The 17,877-nt window shown below is 39.6% G+C and overlaps 1 protein-coding gene across 1 annotated transcript in view; it reads right to left on the bottom strand.

The window, feature by feature from the left end:
* LOC124777598 (sodium-dependent dopamine transporter) overlaps positions 1 to 17,877 on the bottom strand; it is a 360,017-nt gene that overhangs the window by 64,838 nt on the left and 277,302 nt on the right. The window contains exons 10-11 of the mRNA XM_047253064.1: positions 11,286 to 11,414; positions 2,105 to 2,204 (exon numbers count right to left, since the gene is read on the bottom strand). Coding sequence (XP_047109020.1) covers positions 2,105 to 2,204; positions 11,286 to 11,414 — 229 coding nt within the window. The remainder of the gene's footprint in view (positions 1 to 2,104; positions 2,205 to 11,285; positions 11,415 to 17,877) is intronic.

Genomic DNA, 17,877 nt, shown 5'->3' with positions numbered 1-17,877 from the left:
AAATATTTCCACACTTAAAATTTCTACTATTAATTACGCAAACCTGTAGTCTTTACTATGTTTATTTCTAGTTCATTTATGAAATAATAGTCAAAATTAATAATGTAATGAAAGCTACTAGGAATTCATTTGTTAAGAAAAATTGTAAACCCTTTGGATTATTGTTCTTTCCATGGAGTGAGAGAGTTGTAAGCTTGCCTCTGATGTGATCGGATGTATTTTTGTATAATAGATACGAACAATGTAATCTCGGCTTTGTTAATATGACAAATTAGAAGACTGTATAATATACTAAAGTGTGAGAAAATATATTTACGTAAAAAAAATTCTGCAACAACAATCTTCAAATTTATTTAGTTCAAACCAACCATGAGGACATGATGAGAGATTTTCAGCTTCAAGAATCAAACCCATAGACAAGAAGAACTGGAGCCATCTCAACATGACAAGCTAAGTAACCTTGAAAGTTTATTGTAATCTTTGCTGCCCTCAAAATCTTCATAAAGACTTTGCTTATTAATTACTTGGACTGAGCACTGTTTAATGTGGACAATAGTTGGAAGAAGGAAGGAGGGAGGAGATTACAAATGCACAGCGGTAACTTATCAAGCTGGAAGATTTGTATCACATCAGAACAGATGTAGCACCTGTCAAAACAAATCAAATTAAATGAAGCCTTAACAATGATGGAAACAAAAAATGCAATTGTGATGAAGTCCGGGGCATGGAACATTTAGAATGACCCAACTGCTCTACGAGATGTATCCTTGGTGATCTATGACTTGACAAGAAAGAAGCACTGGACATGGCCAGAAATTGCACTGCAAAACTTTAAAAGAAATTTTCCAGACATGAAACAGTAAAGTAAGTTAGACGACAAGTGGTGGAACACCAAAATATTATTCTATATGTTGCAAGAGACTGAAAATTGTTGAAGTATGCCATTCTGGCACCTTCAGAGGTACAATCATCTACAATAATTCTAAGAACATAACTGACTGAATTGAGTTTCTGTGCAAGTTTTATTGCATTGTCATTAGAATTTAAGTTTTCATAAACATGAACTCCCAGCAATTTCTATATGTTACACTTTCTATGGCTTTGTCACTCAAGAGCACATCTAGAGTTACATTTTGACTTATTTTCCCAAACTGCCTGTAATTTGTTTTATTTGCATTTTAAAAAATGTGAATTTCTTTGCATTAAATCAAGAGTGGACATACTTTAGGATTACATCAATAGTTTTACTCAGCAACTGCTTTGCCACATTTATGTGCGAATAGCATAACATTAGCTACACTATCTGCATGTATGTATCACTTATATAGATAAGAAATAATATGGGACCTTAATCACAGTCTCTTCTAGCCACCCTTGAACTACCTATTTTTAACTGTGTTTTTCTTCATTCTCACCTTACATTGTGTAAAGTTATAACTTGCTATCTTTAACGCTGTTTTCCTTTATTCACACTGTTGTCTTAACTGAAATGTCTCCACTTCTTCTCCCCTATTATCTTATTTAGTACCAGCTATTTTAATCCTCTTAAATGAAACAGAGTTTAGCAATATATACTGCATCTCATCATCCAACTGGACTTCCAGTGCAGTACTCCATTGTTCTCTCCTCTCTTGTTACTTTCTACTATTATTTATTCTTGGGAACCTCCTCTGTTTTCCTACATATCTCACTGCTTATTTTCTCTCACACTTTCTTATGTATCCCTGCTGTTTGTGCCTTTGTATTTTTCATGTTGTAATTTTTAAAATTATGTCTTCAGTTAACAAATGCATTGCTTTATATTCTTTATGTGAAGAAAAAAAAAAAAAAGAATGTGAACTGCAAGCTTAATGAAGGAGCCCCGTAAATGTTTCAGTTTTGAACAGGCTTTCCTGTATAGTAGTCACATATTGTGTAACAATTATTAATCAGATAAACAGAATTATAGCAGTACTTGCTTGTTTTACTTCTTGTAAGGATTAACCTGTTTTTTATACAGTAACAGTCTCACAATGTCAGTTTACAACAAATTAACATTAACAAATTTCAATAACTTATTAAGCCAATAAACTTATACAGTACATAGAGAAATAGAATTACTTACCATATATCCATGAGACTGCAATTGATTCAAATAATACAGCAAACAACATCGAATAACCAGCAGCATAACGATCAAGTAGATGGAAGAAGTAAAATCCTCCCTAAAATGAAATTATATTTTTTTGATAATGTTATGCTTTGGTTAATGTGTTGTAAAAATAGATTTCACATGTTATCAAAAACTTCATAAGTAATCTACATTTGTTAGTTTCATACACTGTTAAGTAATAATTGATTTCTCTAGTTAATTTCATTGTTGCAGCTTAAGTGTGTGGTACGTATACAGGTGTTTTGGTCTAGTCAAATTGAGGCATGGCTGGTAAGTGTTGCAGTCTATTGCATTGGTGTTTGGACGCTTCTACACCATAATATTATGAAAAATTTAATCATTGATTTACCATTACTTGAAACAGACAGAACATTGACTCCACGAGTACAGAAATATTTGTCCCCTTTTTCCAGCAATCAAAGAAATTTTCTTCAATGTTTCCGACACACAAACAAATATAGCAATGAAATGACAAGCAGTTTGCAAATGTCAGTTTCTTGCATAGATAAAAATTTGTAAGTCTTAACTTTATATTGAAGTCGTTTAGATCATTTGTGAGATGGTGCTGCCTAGTTGGATCTGCTACTTGTTTGCATCTGCTCTAACAGTACCGCACATGAGGTCTCAACTCTACCAATTGATGTAATATTTGAGCAGGCAACATTTTTTCTCATGTGGAGGATAAGAAATTCAGATGGAAGCTGAAATGAGTCAGACAGCTTTTTAACAGTTTGAGAACCAAAAACTGGAGTCTATTATCTGATAGGACATATCCGCATGACTATAACCAAGTAAATGTTGTTAACTGTTATCCCTAATGGTGAATATCTGCACATGAAGTCATGTGTAACTGAACAGTGTAATATTTCCCACTAATATTTGTGCACACATACAAAAGTGGAGAATGTTTCAAAAATGACAAATTCACTTTGAAGATTGAGAGACGGTCCTCCTGTTGTATCATGGCAGTGACTTTGGGGTTTCCTCAAATTATCGTTCAGTGTAAAAACTTAAAACATGCATTTCAGTATAAGATGGGACAATCAACTTCATAAATATTATAAGAATATTATGAGCTTGTTTCTTGAAATTATTAGGTACAAAACCAAATAACTTTAAAGCTTTTATGATAAACAAAAATAAAGAAAATTATTTGAAAGGTTGTTTGGAGAAAATATATACAAAGATCTGAATGATTCACAACAAATCTATTCAACTAACAATGATTTCATTGTTGATTTTATCCAAATCAAAAATCTCAAGAAAATTCATTTAATTCACTATTCAGAAAGATCCAAATTGAATATTTGTTAAGTTTGGAGCACATTTTACCTGTTTCGAGAGTGGTATATTTAAAGACATAACAGTCCAATGCACAAGATAAGCAGTAGAAGAGCTTCACAAATTTACAACTCTAGTTTTCTAGTACAATGAACAATCAGTTCAAAGACGCCAATTTAATTTTTTTTATTCACTCGATAACTAATTTTGGGCTGAGACCCGTTTTCAAATCATCAAAACATTGTTAAAAATAGTATTTCCGAAGATGTGAAAACCATGTCCAAAATGTGCAATGAACAGTTACAGTGCATACAGATTTGTTTATCTTGTAATTATTATTTATTGATATAACTTGTTTCAAGAACATAGACAGTATAATTAAGGTGGCTGTATTTAGAAATATCTACAGCTACTAATGGAGTTGTGCTGCAGGCACTCATCTTGACAGAGTTCTGCTGCTATAAATGTAAGCATTAAGGATAATACATGAACTAGGCTCCAGAGCATCTTGTCATGAAGTTTTCATACAGTGCAAATACTTCACAATCTATTCCCTGTACCTTAGTAAGTTTATTACTTCTTTTTTGTCTGTCAGCATAGTTAAGTAAGCAAATATAGTGAGGTACACCAGGTAAAAGTGTAACTACTTCAGACAAAGAACAAAATTAAAAATGATGGACAACAGCCCATACATTAATGGGTTGATATGGTATTATAATCTTCCAGAGGGTCTGAAAGATAGTAACTACAGACTGCTCAAATCAAAGACAAAATTTTTAATTAAAAATTATCTGTGTTCATTCAATGAATTTAAAACAGCAAATAATAAGAATGCACGTAAGATGTATACAAGCCATACATGTGATGTTTCAAGTGTTTTATAAATAAGTGAAACAGTTTCATAAAAATTAGGATTTATGGCATGTGGTACACTAATGATCATTGCAACAGTAATGTGTGTAAAGACTGTACTGAATTATGATGGGTATTATTGATTGTTGTAATTACTACCTGTACCACTAAGAACCAAATGTATGATGTTTGTACAGTAATTGTATTGGAGTTTAATGAAGAAAATATAATTAAATCTATATGTATCATAAATTAAAGTCCCCCCATTGAGTTTTCTGCCTGTGTGTGAAAGCTAATCTCATGAACTTCTGTAGTGATTTTGAAGTGGTTTTCACTAATGGGTAGACTGATCCATGGGCAAGGTTTGTGTATATAATTTATAAAAATGGTAATGATGTGCATATAATAAATGTATTGTTGTCTGTTCCATATTTAGTTGCCATCTGGAGTGACATTTATTGCAGTGGTGGGAGCTGCGAGCTGGTCACTCTGGTTGAGGCGGCACCTAGTGGGAAAAGCAGTAAACCGCTGCAGCAATTCCAGAGAGCAATGAAGCTTGACTAGAATCTACAAATATTATAAATTATAGACCCCTGCCACATTTTTCTGTCTGTGCATGAAGGCTAATCACAGGAATTACTATAGGGATTTTGATACGGATTTTACTAATAGACAGATTGATTTGTGGTGAATATCAATACATGATAGTTGCCTCTATGGACTGGGACTGTTTAATGCTTTTCCCATTGTGATGATTTTCGTTTGATGACATGTGCATAATCGTATTATATCGTATTTTAAGTTAAAAACTAAATTGTCGTATACTACTATATGTATATTGGTTACTATTAAATATTCATACATAGTTACACATTGGTGACCCCAACTACATGTGGTTCTCAAATTTTCTTCACCAATCTACACAGTTATGTTCACATAACCATTGTAGACAATGGATTCTAATAGAGGCTTTGTTTCTTCCCATTTGTGTGTACTGGGTGTATTGCAAGTTTTGTGTTTGTTGCCTGCAGTAGAATTTTCAGTCACACCTGATCTACTCATGTTTCTGGACCCACAAATGCTGCCTATAAGCTGTCTGTGTACATGGCTCTGTGGCAAGCTGTCTGTGTACATGGCTCTGTGGCACGAAGGCCAAGTCACACTGCAGCAATGTGACACTGTGTCGACTGGACCATACAACGCATCGACTTGGCCATATCCCAATTCTCCACCAGATAAGCAAGAGGATTCCACAGCTGTGACAGTCGGTTCATGTGATGCTTACTCATTTCCCAGTGCCAGTATTGCTACCATTTGCTTGCCTATCGGGCTACCCATGCCTTCTGCACTGGTTTGTACGCTGACAGTATTGAAACTTTGCCAGAATCTGTTCCTATCACTACATTGTTTTATGCTGCACTCTGCTGGCCACCACAGAGACCTTGGGCGACGTGCCACTTTCTGCACCACTGTCTCTTGCGCCTATGTCAGTCGACGCATTGCCCACTTTTACATGCATCTGCCAGCTTCTCATCCATGCACACCTGCCATGTTGAGATTTTTGCACCCCATTTTTATGGATTCCGCACAGACCTCAGGCTACGGCTCGTCTGCTGTGCTGGTCGCTACTGCACCTACTTTTGTTTTAGGTCTGCTTGTGCTCACCGTGTCAGTTCTCCCACGTGATTCCTTTGAGGACGGCACACAGATCAGTGACAACTTTCCACTGCACTAGCTAACTACCCTGCCACCCATCCGTTCAACCCTTGGTGCTCTGGTGGTGACATCGGCCCAAGTTGGCCACTTCCTTTGATTGCCTGAAGACTTGGTTCGTGCTATTAGATAACACCCTCAACATAAAAGATGTGCACAGTGATGCCACAAAATTCATGTGTCGTATATCACATCTCCATGAATATACTGACCTAATCAGTGACCTATACTCTCCCCATCTTCTTTCCAAAAGTACAGAAACACCAAGTCGATTACTACGAAGTGTGTCTCTCACTCTCCTCAAGATGCCTTGCCCTATGTCAGTTATGAGGAAGCATTAGGAGATAAAACTCCTTTGAAACTTTGGAGGCAGCTGAATGCCCTTGTCAATTCAGATGTGCAGCCTGATTCCACCCTGTGGACTTTCTGGATGGTCAAGCTCCCACCACATGACCTTCAGTTGCAATTGTCGTCACACGTAACTGACCCCTTGGATGCTTGCCCCCCTGAATGCTTGCCTCCGCTTTGCAGATAGGGTATACAACACTATCCACCACTGGCTTCTCTTACACTCTACCAAGCTCTCTTCGTCTGACATGATTGGCTCACCTGCCTCACCGACACCCGCTCCTCCTCGCAGATGAGGGTGCCGCACACTGCATGAGGCAACATCATTGCCACCTGTTGGCCAGACTTGAGCATTGCTGGCTCCCCCTCCCACAGAACCTCCCGCTCCTGGTACCCAGCACAGCACAACAGATGATGCATGTGAATCCTGCTGTGCACTGCACCCAGGATATCCTCTATGCTGGTTCCACATCACGTTTGCTGACACAGCATGGAATGCCATCCTCCATGTGCGTGGGATCCAAATGTGCCATGTGGCTCAGTTTAGGTTCCCTACTCCGCGCTGTTTCTCCTCAGCGTCTCCTCTCAAATCAGTCATTATCTCTGAATTACCTGCCTTCTGGTAGGCTTTACATGCAGGATCTCACTATGCAGGCCTCCTTTCTGGTCAACACTGGCGCCGATTTGAACATGATTCTGAAGTCATTTGCTCCAACAGACCTTCCTCCATCATCGATGGTTCTACATACTGTTAAACACTCTCCAATTACTGTGACTCTACAACTGCAGTTCTCTCCTGATTTGCTTCTTAGCTAGACTTTTCAAGTGGCTGATTTGGATGTTCTGGCTCTCGGGATCGATTTCTTTTGCTGCCATGGCCTCTTTCTTGACCCCCATATGGCAGTGTTACTGCACTAATCATCATGCCACACTATCCACTGTTTCTGCTCCCTGTCATGACCTTTCTGGGCTATTTGTCTGAGACACTGGTTTGTGCATCTACCAAATGTATGCACCTAGCTGTGTCTCTCGCAGCTGTTTTCACCGTCATTGTGTCACAGCATTGCGACATTTCTGCTCTTCACTCCAGCAACAACACTCGCTGACAGATCATCAACATGATGGATAAATTGCAGCTAGCTCACCAGATGATTGAAGAGTTTTCTATTTTGAAGGCACCCTCTAGTGAGGTTTCTGTGCATTCGCCTTCAACGCCTTGACCATTTCTCAGGTTAGTGACATTAATGCTTCTTGTGTTTCGTGTTCCTTGCCTCAGACTTCTCTCTCGACATTGCCTGCTCTTTTGACTAATGAGTCTGCATGTCACAGTGGCCCAATTACTAACAGTAATTGCATATCACAGGCATAACCCCACTCCATTGCAGACCTCGCTGCCTTAACACTACCAAGCTATGTCATGCTAAGGCTGCGGTACAGGAAGTGTTAGCTGTAGGTACTGTATGCCCCTTCGATAGCACCTGGCCATCCCCTATTCATCTGGTGCCGAGAAAAGACAGTTCTTTCTGCCTGTGTGGGGACTACCACAAACCAAAAGCTTGTACATCTCTAAGCAGTTACCCTATTCCCCACATTCAGGACTTCCTACAGTAGCTTCATGGAGCACAAGTTTTCAGCGTGATGGACTGCCCCAAAGAGTACCATCAGATCCTGATATTTGAGGATGACATTCTGAAAACAGCAATCGCTACCACCATTGGATTGTTTGAATACTGGTTATGCCGTATGGTGTTAAAGACGCAGCTCAGATTTAGCAGCAATCTATTGTTTTTGCTCCCCTTTTGCTTTACTTACCTGGATGCCACCCTCATTTTTTCTCCCTCTGTTGAGCAACATGAACGTCATCTTGAACAGGTTCTACAAGTCCTTTCTGACCACGGTGTGGAAATCAAACACAAAAAATCACAACTCTGGTGCTCCCATGTCCTTTCTCGCACATTTTGTGTCACCCAAGTGGATCAGCCCAACATCTTATCACATCAGTTTCATCAATAACCTCCTTCTCCCTGAAACCTGTTGGGAACTGAGATGGTTTCTCAGGATGATGAACTTTTTTCAATGTCATGTTCCCCGTGCCACCTCTCTTCGAGGTTCTTTAACTGATGCTTTGGCTGGAAAGGACACTTCTGGGTCTCACAAGGTTCAGTGGCCTGAAGGCATGTAGCTCTCTTTCCATGACATCAAGATGGCTCTTACAAAAGCAGTCACATTGGCACATCTTACTGCTGATGCTCGCCTATTCATCACTACTGATGTGAGTGAAACCTCCATGAGAGCTGTCTTACGGCAGCACGTTGGTGATCTCTCTCGACCTCTGTGTTTCTTCTCCAAAAAACTTTCAGCCTCCCAGAGCAAATGGTCCACCTTCAACAAGGAGCTCCTGGCCATTTACAAGGCATACATTATTTCTGAGAGGACATTGAGGGATGAGAAGTCACTGTGTTTACAGACCACTGACCACTAGCTGATGCCCTTTGCAACTCCTCGCCTGATATACACCTTTGCTGCTTCCGCCATATGGATATCGTGTGTCAATATACAAGCAATATCCGTTACATTAAAGGGTCTGACAATATCATGAGAGCCTACATGTCATGTGCATGTATGCTATCTCTTCTGCCATTGACCTGAATGAACTAGCAAGGCAACAGCCTCTGGATGCAGAGGTGCAGGACATGATCAATGACCCTTCCTTGTTCCTGATCATACAATCATGTCATTTTCCCATCTCGACATCTCTTATTTTGTGTGATGTATCCACAGGCACTCCCAGACATCTGGTTCCTGCATCTCTTAACTTTCAAGTCTTTTTGGCCTTACATAACCTTACACACCCTGGCATTAAGGCTACTATTTGGTTGGAGTGTTTTGTATGATGGGGCATTAACAAGGAGTGCCATGCTTGGGCCCAGACCTGCCTCCCTTGCCAATGTAGCAAAACTGTTCGGCACACCCATCTGTCACTAGGCCAGTTTGATACCCTTAAGGACAGATTTCACCATGTTCATCTTGACCTCGTTGGACCCTTACCCCCTTCAGGCAGTTGTCAGTAGATACTATCCCTTATCAATCACACAATCAGGTGGGTTGTACCAGTCCCTCTACCTGATATTATGGCCGACTCTGTGGCGTGAGGTTACATCAGTAACTGGCTCGCATGATTTGGCTGTCCTTCTGTCACAACTGACCAGCGGCGGCAATACGAGTCGTTACTTTTCACTGAACTGTGATTTGTGTGGCTCTAACAAATTCCACACAATGGTACATCATCCTGAAAGCAATGGCTTGGTGGAACATTCGTATAGGACTCTAAAAACAGCTCTTCTGTGCCATGATGCCTCCTGGTTGGAGGCCCTGCTGTGGGTCTTCTTAGGGATCGGTACTGCTTTCAAAGACAACCTAAGTGCCTCTTTGGCTGAGGTCTATGGGTAACCTCTTGTTCTTCCATCCAAGTTCATTGCAGATGGCATTCCTCCTTATTTGACTGAGTTGCCCACCTCTGTTGAGCCTGTGTGGTCACATGTGGTCCACATGTGACCATCTTCTCCTAGTTGTCACTCTACACCTCGAGTTTTCCTACACGTTGTGTGCCACACCTACCACATTGTGAGTACATTATGCTTCATGATGATTCTGTTCAGCCCACCCTTCAGCCTCCATATTCAGGCCCCTACAAGGTCATTGTTAGTGCTGTGAACACTATTGACATTTATCTTCAAGGCAAATGCCATATGGTGTCAGTCAACTGTGTTAAACCAGCATGGATCCTGAATGATTCTGTTCTCTCTCCGTCAGCTTCTTCCGAGCCTTCATCTGGTGTGGATTCCCCATCCCATAGTACCAACTAACTGACACCATGTGCTTCATCTCTCAGTGAAAGTGGTGCGTGTGCAGTGCTGTGTGCTTCACCTCTCAGTGAAAGTGAGTCTTGTGCTGTGCCATTCACCCATTTTGAAGTGGAAACCCACTTAACTGCTGCCTCCTTGGGTGTGCCTGCCACCGTGCCTCGAGAACCATTGCCTCTTCCACCCACTCGGGCATAATGAGATTCATTGTTGATGTCTCAGCATATCCCATTGATGATCCTTCTCTTCAACTGCAAGATGGTCTGCTGTTCATCCTCCTCGCTCACCCATGCTCTCTGGAGAATCCTTCCACCAACCCCACTCCATCGTAACCACACTCTATGTCCATTACTAGAGCGGGTCATCCTGTTCATCCTCCTTGATGGCTCCATGATTTCACGGTGTCCGCCGTAATGGTCAAGCCTCCACGCAACAGGTCTGACAATTTGGTGTCGCCTCCTCAGCCCCACCGGACTGTCATTTCTCTGTGCTCCACTGCTGGTAGTAAGGGGGTGGGGGCTGTTTGGTGTCTATTGATACATGATAGTTGCCTCTTCGGACTGAACCTCTTTGACACCCATTCCATTGCGATGTTTTTGGTTTGGTAACACATGCATGATTGTGTTATGTGCAAAAATAAAGTGTTGTACATTACTAATTTTATAATGGTTACTATTAAACAGTCATAGGCCTACATAGTTCCACAGATTCATGAGGAAGGTTTGTGTTTATAATTTGTTAGTGCTACATCAGATAAGCTGACTGGCCATAGATACTTAGTACCACCTGTGTGAGCTGGGGAGGAAGTTAGAAAATAAATAAATATTCTACACATTCACTACAAACTGTAGTAACATCTGTCAACTGACTTGTGCATGGTGGACTACCACCAGTCTATTGTTCTTGTGTTGAATATGTTGGCTTTTGTGTTAGTTCCATGATATTAAAACAACATGTGTAGAGGTGGATTCTTTTTGCAAACTCTTTGTTCTTACAGTTTGTATTGAATATCATGTTTTAAGCAACAAATCGAAACAGAGACAAAGAAAAGGATAGATAAAATAATTAAATTGTACCTGTGAACAGGAAGCCAGTCCAACAATAAAATATAAAGTGAACAAGCAGGCTACAAAAATTGCTCTGTGGTTCCCAATCAGGGGAAATTCATCACTCAGTGCAGTAATTATTGCTTCAGAGCCTCCAAACTGAAACCAAAGCAAATAGTTTAGATTCAAACAGATCATTTTAGGAACACTTCATACGTTGTTTCACTAAAATTAAACTACAACTCCAATATTTAACATGTCTCCAGTTGCGCATAGTCAGTTTGGTGAGCTGTAGATATTTTGGGCAATTCTCCTTTAAATGATGTAAGCTATTTACATCAGTTAAAGGAAATAGTAGACTGCTTTTGATAATTAATGGCTGCCTTCTAGATTGAGATAATAACATAATGCACAAAGTCCAATAAATTCAAAAATACTAAAAAAATATTTAGGAATCTGGACTATATTTCTGTTGCTAACACATGTACATGTGGTGTCACTTGACCTAGAGATAGCCAATTTGATTACTGGTAATGGAGGAAATATTCATCACTAGTATGAGAGCAGATTGTTGTGTCTGGTAGACCTTGTTAAGCATTGCGACTGCCAATAAAAATTATCCTTATAATGGCTTTGATCAAAGGTTTAGAGAAATAGAATAAGAACCTGTTTGTTGACAACTACCTTAAGTGATTGTTCCACATATTCTGTATCTTGCTTCCATAACCAACATCACTAGCTTATGCACAGGTGATGGTGCTCGACATGGAGGTAGCCGATTCAAAAACTCTGGGTGGGAAAAATGTTCATCGCCAGCACAGCAAACCCTCCTTAATTCAGATTTCACTAATTTGGAATTTTTGATAGTTCATACTGATTTTTTATCACAAAGTGAACTGCTGAATGCTTAAGTGGATATCCTTCATGTCAAGCTCATTATTTTGAACTGTTAATTTTGTTCCCTACCTCCCATTTGCTTCACCTGTGAGTGAATTGTTGGCCACAAGCATGTAACAGACTCAAAGCATAATCACTACATATACCAAACAATGGAAAATCCTGTTTGGAATAACGACAACCTTATGAAAAGGATAGACCACTACTCACCATATAGTGAAGATGTCGATTGGCAGACAGGCACAACAAAAAGACTGCTAAAAAAGTAAGCTTTTGGCCAAAAGGCCTTCTTCTTCTGAATTAGACAACACACACACACACACACACACACACACACACACACACACACACACACACACACACACACAGTCACGCAAATGCAACTCATACACACATGACCACTGTCTCTGGCTGCTGATCCTGCCCTTGGCAGCCAGACACAGAAGTCGTGTATGTAAGCAGCATTTGCATGAATATGTGTGTGTGTGTGTTTTGCCTAATTCAGAAGAAGGCCTTTTGGCCAAAAGAATACTTGTTTAGCAGTCTTTTTGTTGAGCCAGTCTGTGACTCAGCATCTCCACTATACAGTGAGTAACAATCTATCCTTTTCAAAAAAATTGTCATTACATACAACTTATGTTATATTCTTAATTACAACTTCAGATAAATATTTTCAAATCAGACTTTCAATAATTTGAACTGAAACTCGCCACAATTAGACTGAATTACTAAGGTTTTACTGCATTAGGCTGGTAAGGAGAGGAGAGGTCATCACTGTGCTTCATCCTCAATTTCTTCCATCATTGTCAGCATCATGACACCACCCCCCGCCGCCCCCCCCCCCCCCCCCACACACACACACAGATTGCAGCCACCTACACTCAACAGATGCACTTCAGACAACACTCACAAACCATGGGAAAAAATAAGGATGGTCAATACCTTTAAGTGCTTACAGACCCACCCTACCAGCAAGACCCACTAACGGTTGGTTAAGTAGATTTAAAAAGAAGGCCATGCAAAATATGTTAAGAAGTTGAGTGATTTGTATATTTTCAAAACTAGCAGTTATATGAAGGACAAAAGTTACTGAACTTGTTGTTAGAACATCTCAGTAGAATTTTTCTTCCAGTCTAAATTTTTATTTGCTGTCTCTTTTTCATGAGCTACTTCATTTTTATTGTTATTCTATTTGTTGTACAGGTTCCTTCATGACTTTTACCCAGTCTCTAAAATTGTGTGTTCTTCTAGAACAGTCTGAGTTTTCAAGCACAACATTTGTATTCTTTCTTCCTGGACATTGTGATGCACTGCACGGTGAAATGTCGTATCATTTAGAGACAGACATTTACATGATCGCTTCCTGTTGATGGAAAGCCCAAGTGTGCTACTTAGATTCTTCTTTAATTAGTATTCTACTAGAAAATAAAATGGATGTCCCAATTCCTAGACATTTTGATTTGTTCAACATTACTGAATAGTATCAAAGTCTTTCTGGAAGTCAAGAAACATGACATAAAACTGGACCTTGCTACCTTTTCACCAAAAGCTTAAGAAAGTTTTATATGATAAGTGCTTATAGAATCCATGCTGATTCCTAATTTGTGCTGATTCCCACAGAGGAACTGTTAGGAATCCAAAAAAGCCTTCATTGTGGACACAAAATACACTGTATGACAAAGAAAATCTTGCATCAAGATGGAGAGGAGAAAACAAAATGTAGGGACCACATTGTGCTCATGTAGGAGCAATCTAGATGCTTGTAAAATGATAAACTGGTAACCAAAATCGTAGGAATTCTTTTTATTCCATGATTACCAGTTTTGGCGAAACTAAAGCTGCCATCATCGGATCTAGGGAGGACAGAGAACACTGTAAAAGTGGGCTTGGATTCTACTTATATAACATGTATACATATAAATTTAGTTGCATACCTTAGGACACCTACAGGTTACAACATCAAGACACACAATGGTGATATTAATAGTTGCCTATAACACGCAGGCCTTACAAAATTGTCATATGTAGCACATAGGCGTCCAAGAGAGATGACATTATAAGTGTTAAGTGTCTCCATCACATACAAGCGTAAGCTTGGTACTACCGCAAATCCGGTTCTGTTCTTACACTACAGGCCGTGTCGCAAGATGGCGCTAGCAGAAGAGGTGCCAATGAATGTCACAGCTCGCATCATAATAGGCTCTGCATGTGTGGTAACACTACGTCATTAGGGCTTGTACATAATTCTAGAGATTACTTTATCACATAAACATGTACAAAACTTATGAAAGCTGCAGATCTACACAACTGAACATCTGCCTGGTCACATATATGACATATCGAAAGCAAATGCGAACTTCATGAGAACTGCAGAATTACAAAATGTACATCTGAATGGTCCTATACGTAATAAGATACAAACATACATAAATATTTTATGGGATATGCAGGGTTATACACAGCACATCAGTCTGGTGGTATATAAAATCTATCGAGAGTATATACAAATTTTAAGAACATTACAGGGCTACACAGTGCATATCTGTCTGGTCATAAATAAAAATACCAATAAAACACACCTTGCGTATGAGTGCAGATTTTTCCAGTCATATCAAATGCACATCTGCCTGGTTACATATAAAACATACCGAAAAGAAATGCACATTTTCTGGGACTGCCGAGTTACACAAGTGCACATCTGTCTGGTCATATATAAAACCTACCAAAAGTCATCTACAAATTTAAGAACACTGCAGGATCACACAAATGCACATCCGTCTGGTCTTGCATTAAAAAACATACTGATAAAATACACACTGCTTGTGAGACTACGGATTTTGGTCTCAAGAACCACTTAATATAAGAAGTATAAATGTGTGGCAGCCTCATGTAAATGAACCACAGTCATCTAACAAAACCAATATCAAAAAGTTATGCCACCTTATGTCAACTATGTACTTATGTAGTTGTAAAAGACCCTGTTCTGTAGTGTACGTGGCGATCACGTAAGGTGGCATAAGGTATGCAACTAAATTTATATGTATACATGTTATATAAGTGGAATCCAAGCCCACTTTTATAGTGTTTTCTGTCCTCCCTAGATTCGATGATGGCGGCTTTAGTTTCGCTGAAACCGGTAATCAGGGAATAAAAAGAATTCCTGCAATCTTGGCTGCCAGTTTATTGTTTGACAAGAAAACAAAATGAAGCTTTATGGGTCGATGGTGTGTGTGATGAATCAAGTCAAATTTACAAAGAACTTGACAGTATGAACACGGTTCCGATTCTGATGTTGCACTCTCCCCGCCCCCTCCTCCCCCCTAACGCCCCCCCTCCCCCTGCCCTTCCCCACAGCTTGAATGCATGCCCTGATTTGGTTGAAAAGTTCTCTCCTGAGGCAAGCTGGCCCACAACTCTTGTAATATGTGCTGGATGTCCAAGATACTGGCACTGGAATGTGAAGAACACAATGCCATGCCATTCATCAGCAGTCTATGATTCCTGGTCATGCACCATTCCAAATGCAGCTGATTGTTTTGTGGTGTTAATGGCAGCCCTCATATGGGGCAGTAATTCCCTAGTCCAGCTGCTGTTAGTCTCCAACTAATGGTGTGAGATGACATACTGTTGCAGTCAGTCCATTACTTGTTCTTGGATGGTAGGCACATATGTAAAGTGGTTATGATGTACTTGGTACAAGATACAGCAGTCCTACCTTGTCATGATCAGATGTGTTTGAACTGAACCTTGCCAACAAGTAAGCCTGCTCTCAAGCTGCCCACTGTCACATCCAAATGCCTTACAAATGCGGAAATTTCACAATTTGACAAGCCGGACAAATGGAGACCAATAACAAGATCTCTTTCAAAATCTATCAGGTTCTGGTGATGTTGTCTCACACAAGTGCATGGCATCTCCATGTCCTTAACAGTGATCACCCAACATCTGACACTACAATTACATTGACATCCAACCACATCTTCTCATTGCTTACTTTTTGTGTAATGCAGTGTGTGTTCCACAACTCTCCAACAGAGTGACATAAGTGAGATGGGCCTGTAGTTCTGCAAGTCTATTCTTTGATCCTTCTTGAAGACTCATGTAACCTGCACCCTTCTCTTATACTTGAGAAGTTCCATTATTTTGGTGACCTATCACAGACTGTTACTGGAAGAGGCCCCAGTCCATCCGCATATCTGATGTAGACTAATTGGTGTGCCATCAGTCTTAGTGACCCTGTTCCTATAGAGCACTCATAGTTCCTTTTCATTTCATTTCTTGTTTCCACCATCTGTCATTAACGAATCCATATGAAAGTAGGAACTGTGTTCTATCTTTTTTAGTGAAGTAATGTAGAAAATACTTGAGTAGCATATGTTGCACATGCTTCTACAGGCTTGCAGAGATTGCAGTTGATGCACAGATTAATAAAGTGACTAATGTGGTGGCAAGTGAAAACCTTGCCCCAGTAGGACTCGAACCCAGATTTCATGCTTTTTGTGAGCAGTACCTTAACTGTTGGGCTATCAGAGCACTATTGATAGTGTAACCTCTTAATTAAAAGTGATAATTGCAATGTTCCAGTTACAACTATGGAGCAGGTTCCAGGACCAGTTAATCAGTTTGTAGGTTGCAGATGGCAGTGAAGTAGGCCCCCCTTTCAAACTAGTGAAATACTTCATAATAATGAAGCAATATTTTACAAGGGTTCTATGTGGTTGTTTATGTAGATGCAGATGTGAGGAACTCATTTTAATTTTGGTTCACTTAAGGTTTAGTTAAGATTCTAAATAATGTATTAATGCTTCCTTCAACTGATAAGAAATCATATTTAAAAACAAAATCTTTTTGATAGGTGTACACAAAATTGAAAGTAAAATTGCTATGCTTTACTTTGCTCTATAAGCGGAACTCAAATGGAAATGAGACATATGGAAAAAGGTAAGTAAATTTTTTATTGTTTCAAAACTAATTGCCATAACTGTTAATACAGGGTGTTCCAATTATCTGATGACCACATGCACACCACAGTAGATGGTGGGCAGTGAGCGCTTTGTTGCCTGGTGAATCAGATGCCGTTTTGCTCATCTACTACTGCAGTACCAAATTTAAAATATATGCAAATAAATTTTGTATTCATCCATGTTATGCATGGAGATGCTGGAATAGCCTACCAGGGTTTTGCATGCATTTCTGACATCTACTCAAGAAACTGTTCATCACAAAATGTAATTCTCTTTGAGAAACTGAATTAACTGACTCGCAGATATTATCCTTGAGTTCCTGTACTGTATGTGGATTTGTTTTGTACACTTTATCCTTTAGTTTTCCCAACAAACAGAAACTGCAGGTGGTTAAATTGGGTCTTTGAGTGAGCCAGATATTGTTGCTAATAACTCTGTCATGGAACACATTGTGAATTGTGTGCAAAGCCCTTGCCAAATCCTGTTGGAAAACGTGAAGCTTTGTTGAGACTTCACTGTTACACTCATGATGTTTGTTTCACTGTTCTAATGACACCGGCCTAAATTACATGTAGTGCAGTGTTAACAGGGAGATGCAAGACCCATTCGACTAGACTGTGCAGCTTCAGTGGCCAGAAAATGCAACCCCATGCAAGTGATCATCAGCTAAATGGAACACCCTGTACAATTACCACACTGTGAGACAAAATGGTCATTGCCTTCAGGACGAAAAGCTCATGGTTGCCTATGAAACTATTATT

This window comes from Schistocerca piceifrons, chromosome 1, assembly GCF_021461385.2.
Source record: "Schistocerca piceifrons isolate TAMUIC-IGC-003096 chromosome 1, iqSchPice1.1, whole genome shotgun sequence".
NCBI classification, from domain to species: Eukaryota; Metazoa; Arthropoda; class Insecta; order Orthoptera; family Acrididae; genus Schistocerca; species Schistocerca piceifrons.
Note: the sequence above shows the minus strand (reverse complement) of the source record. Positions and strands in the feature narration are given on the sequence as shown.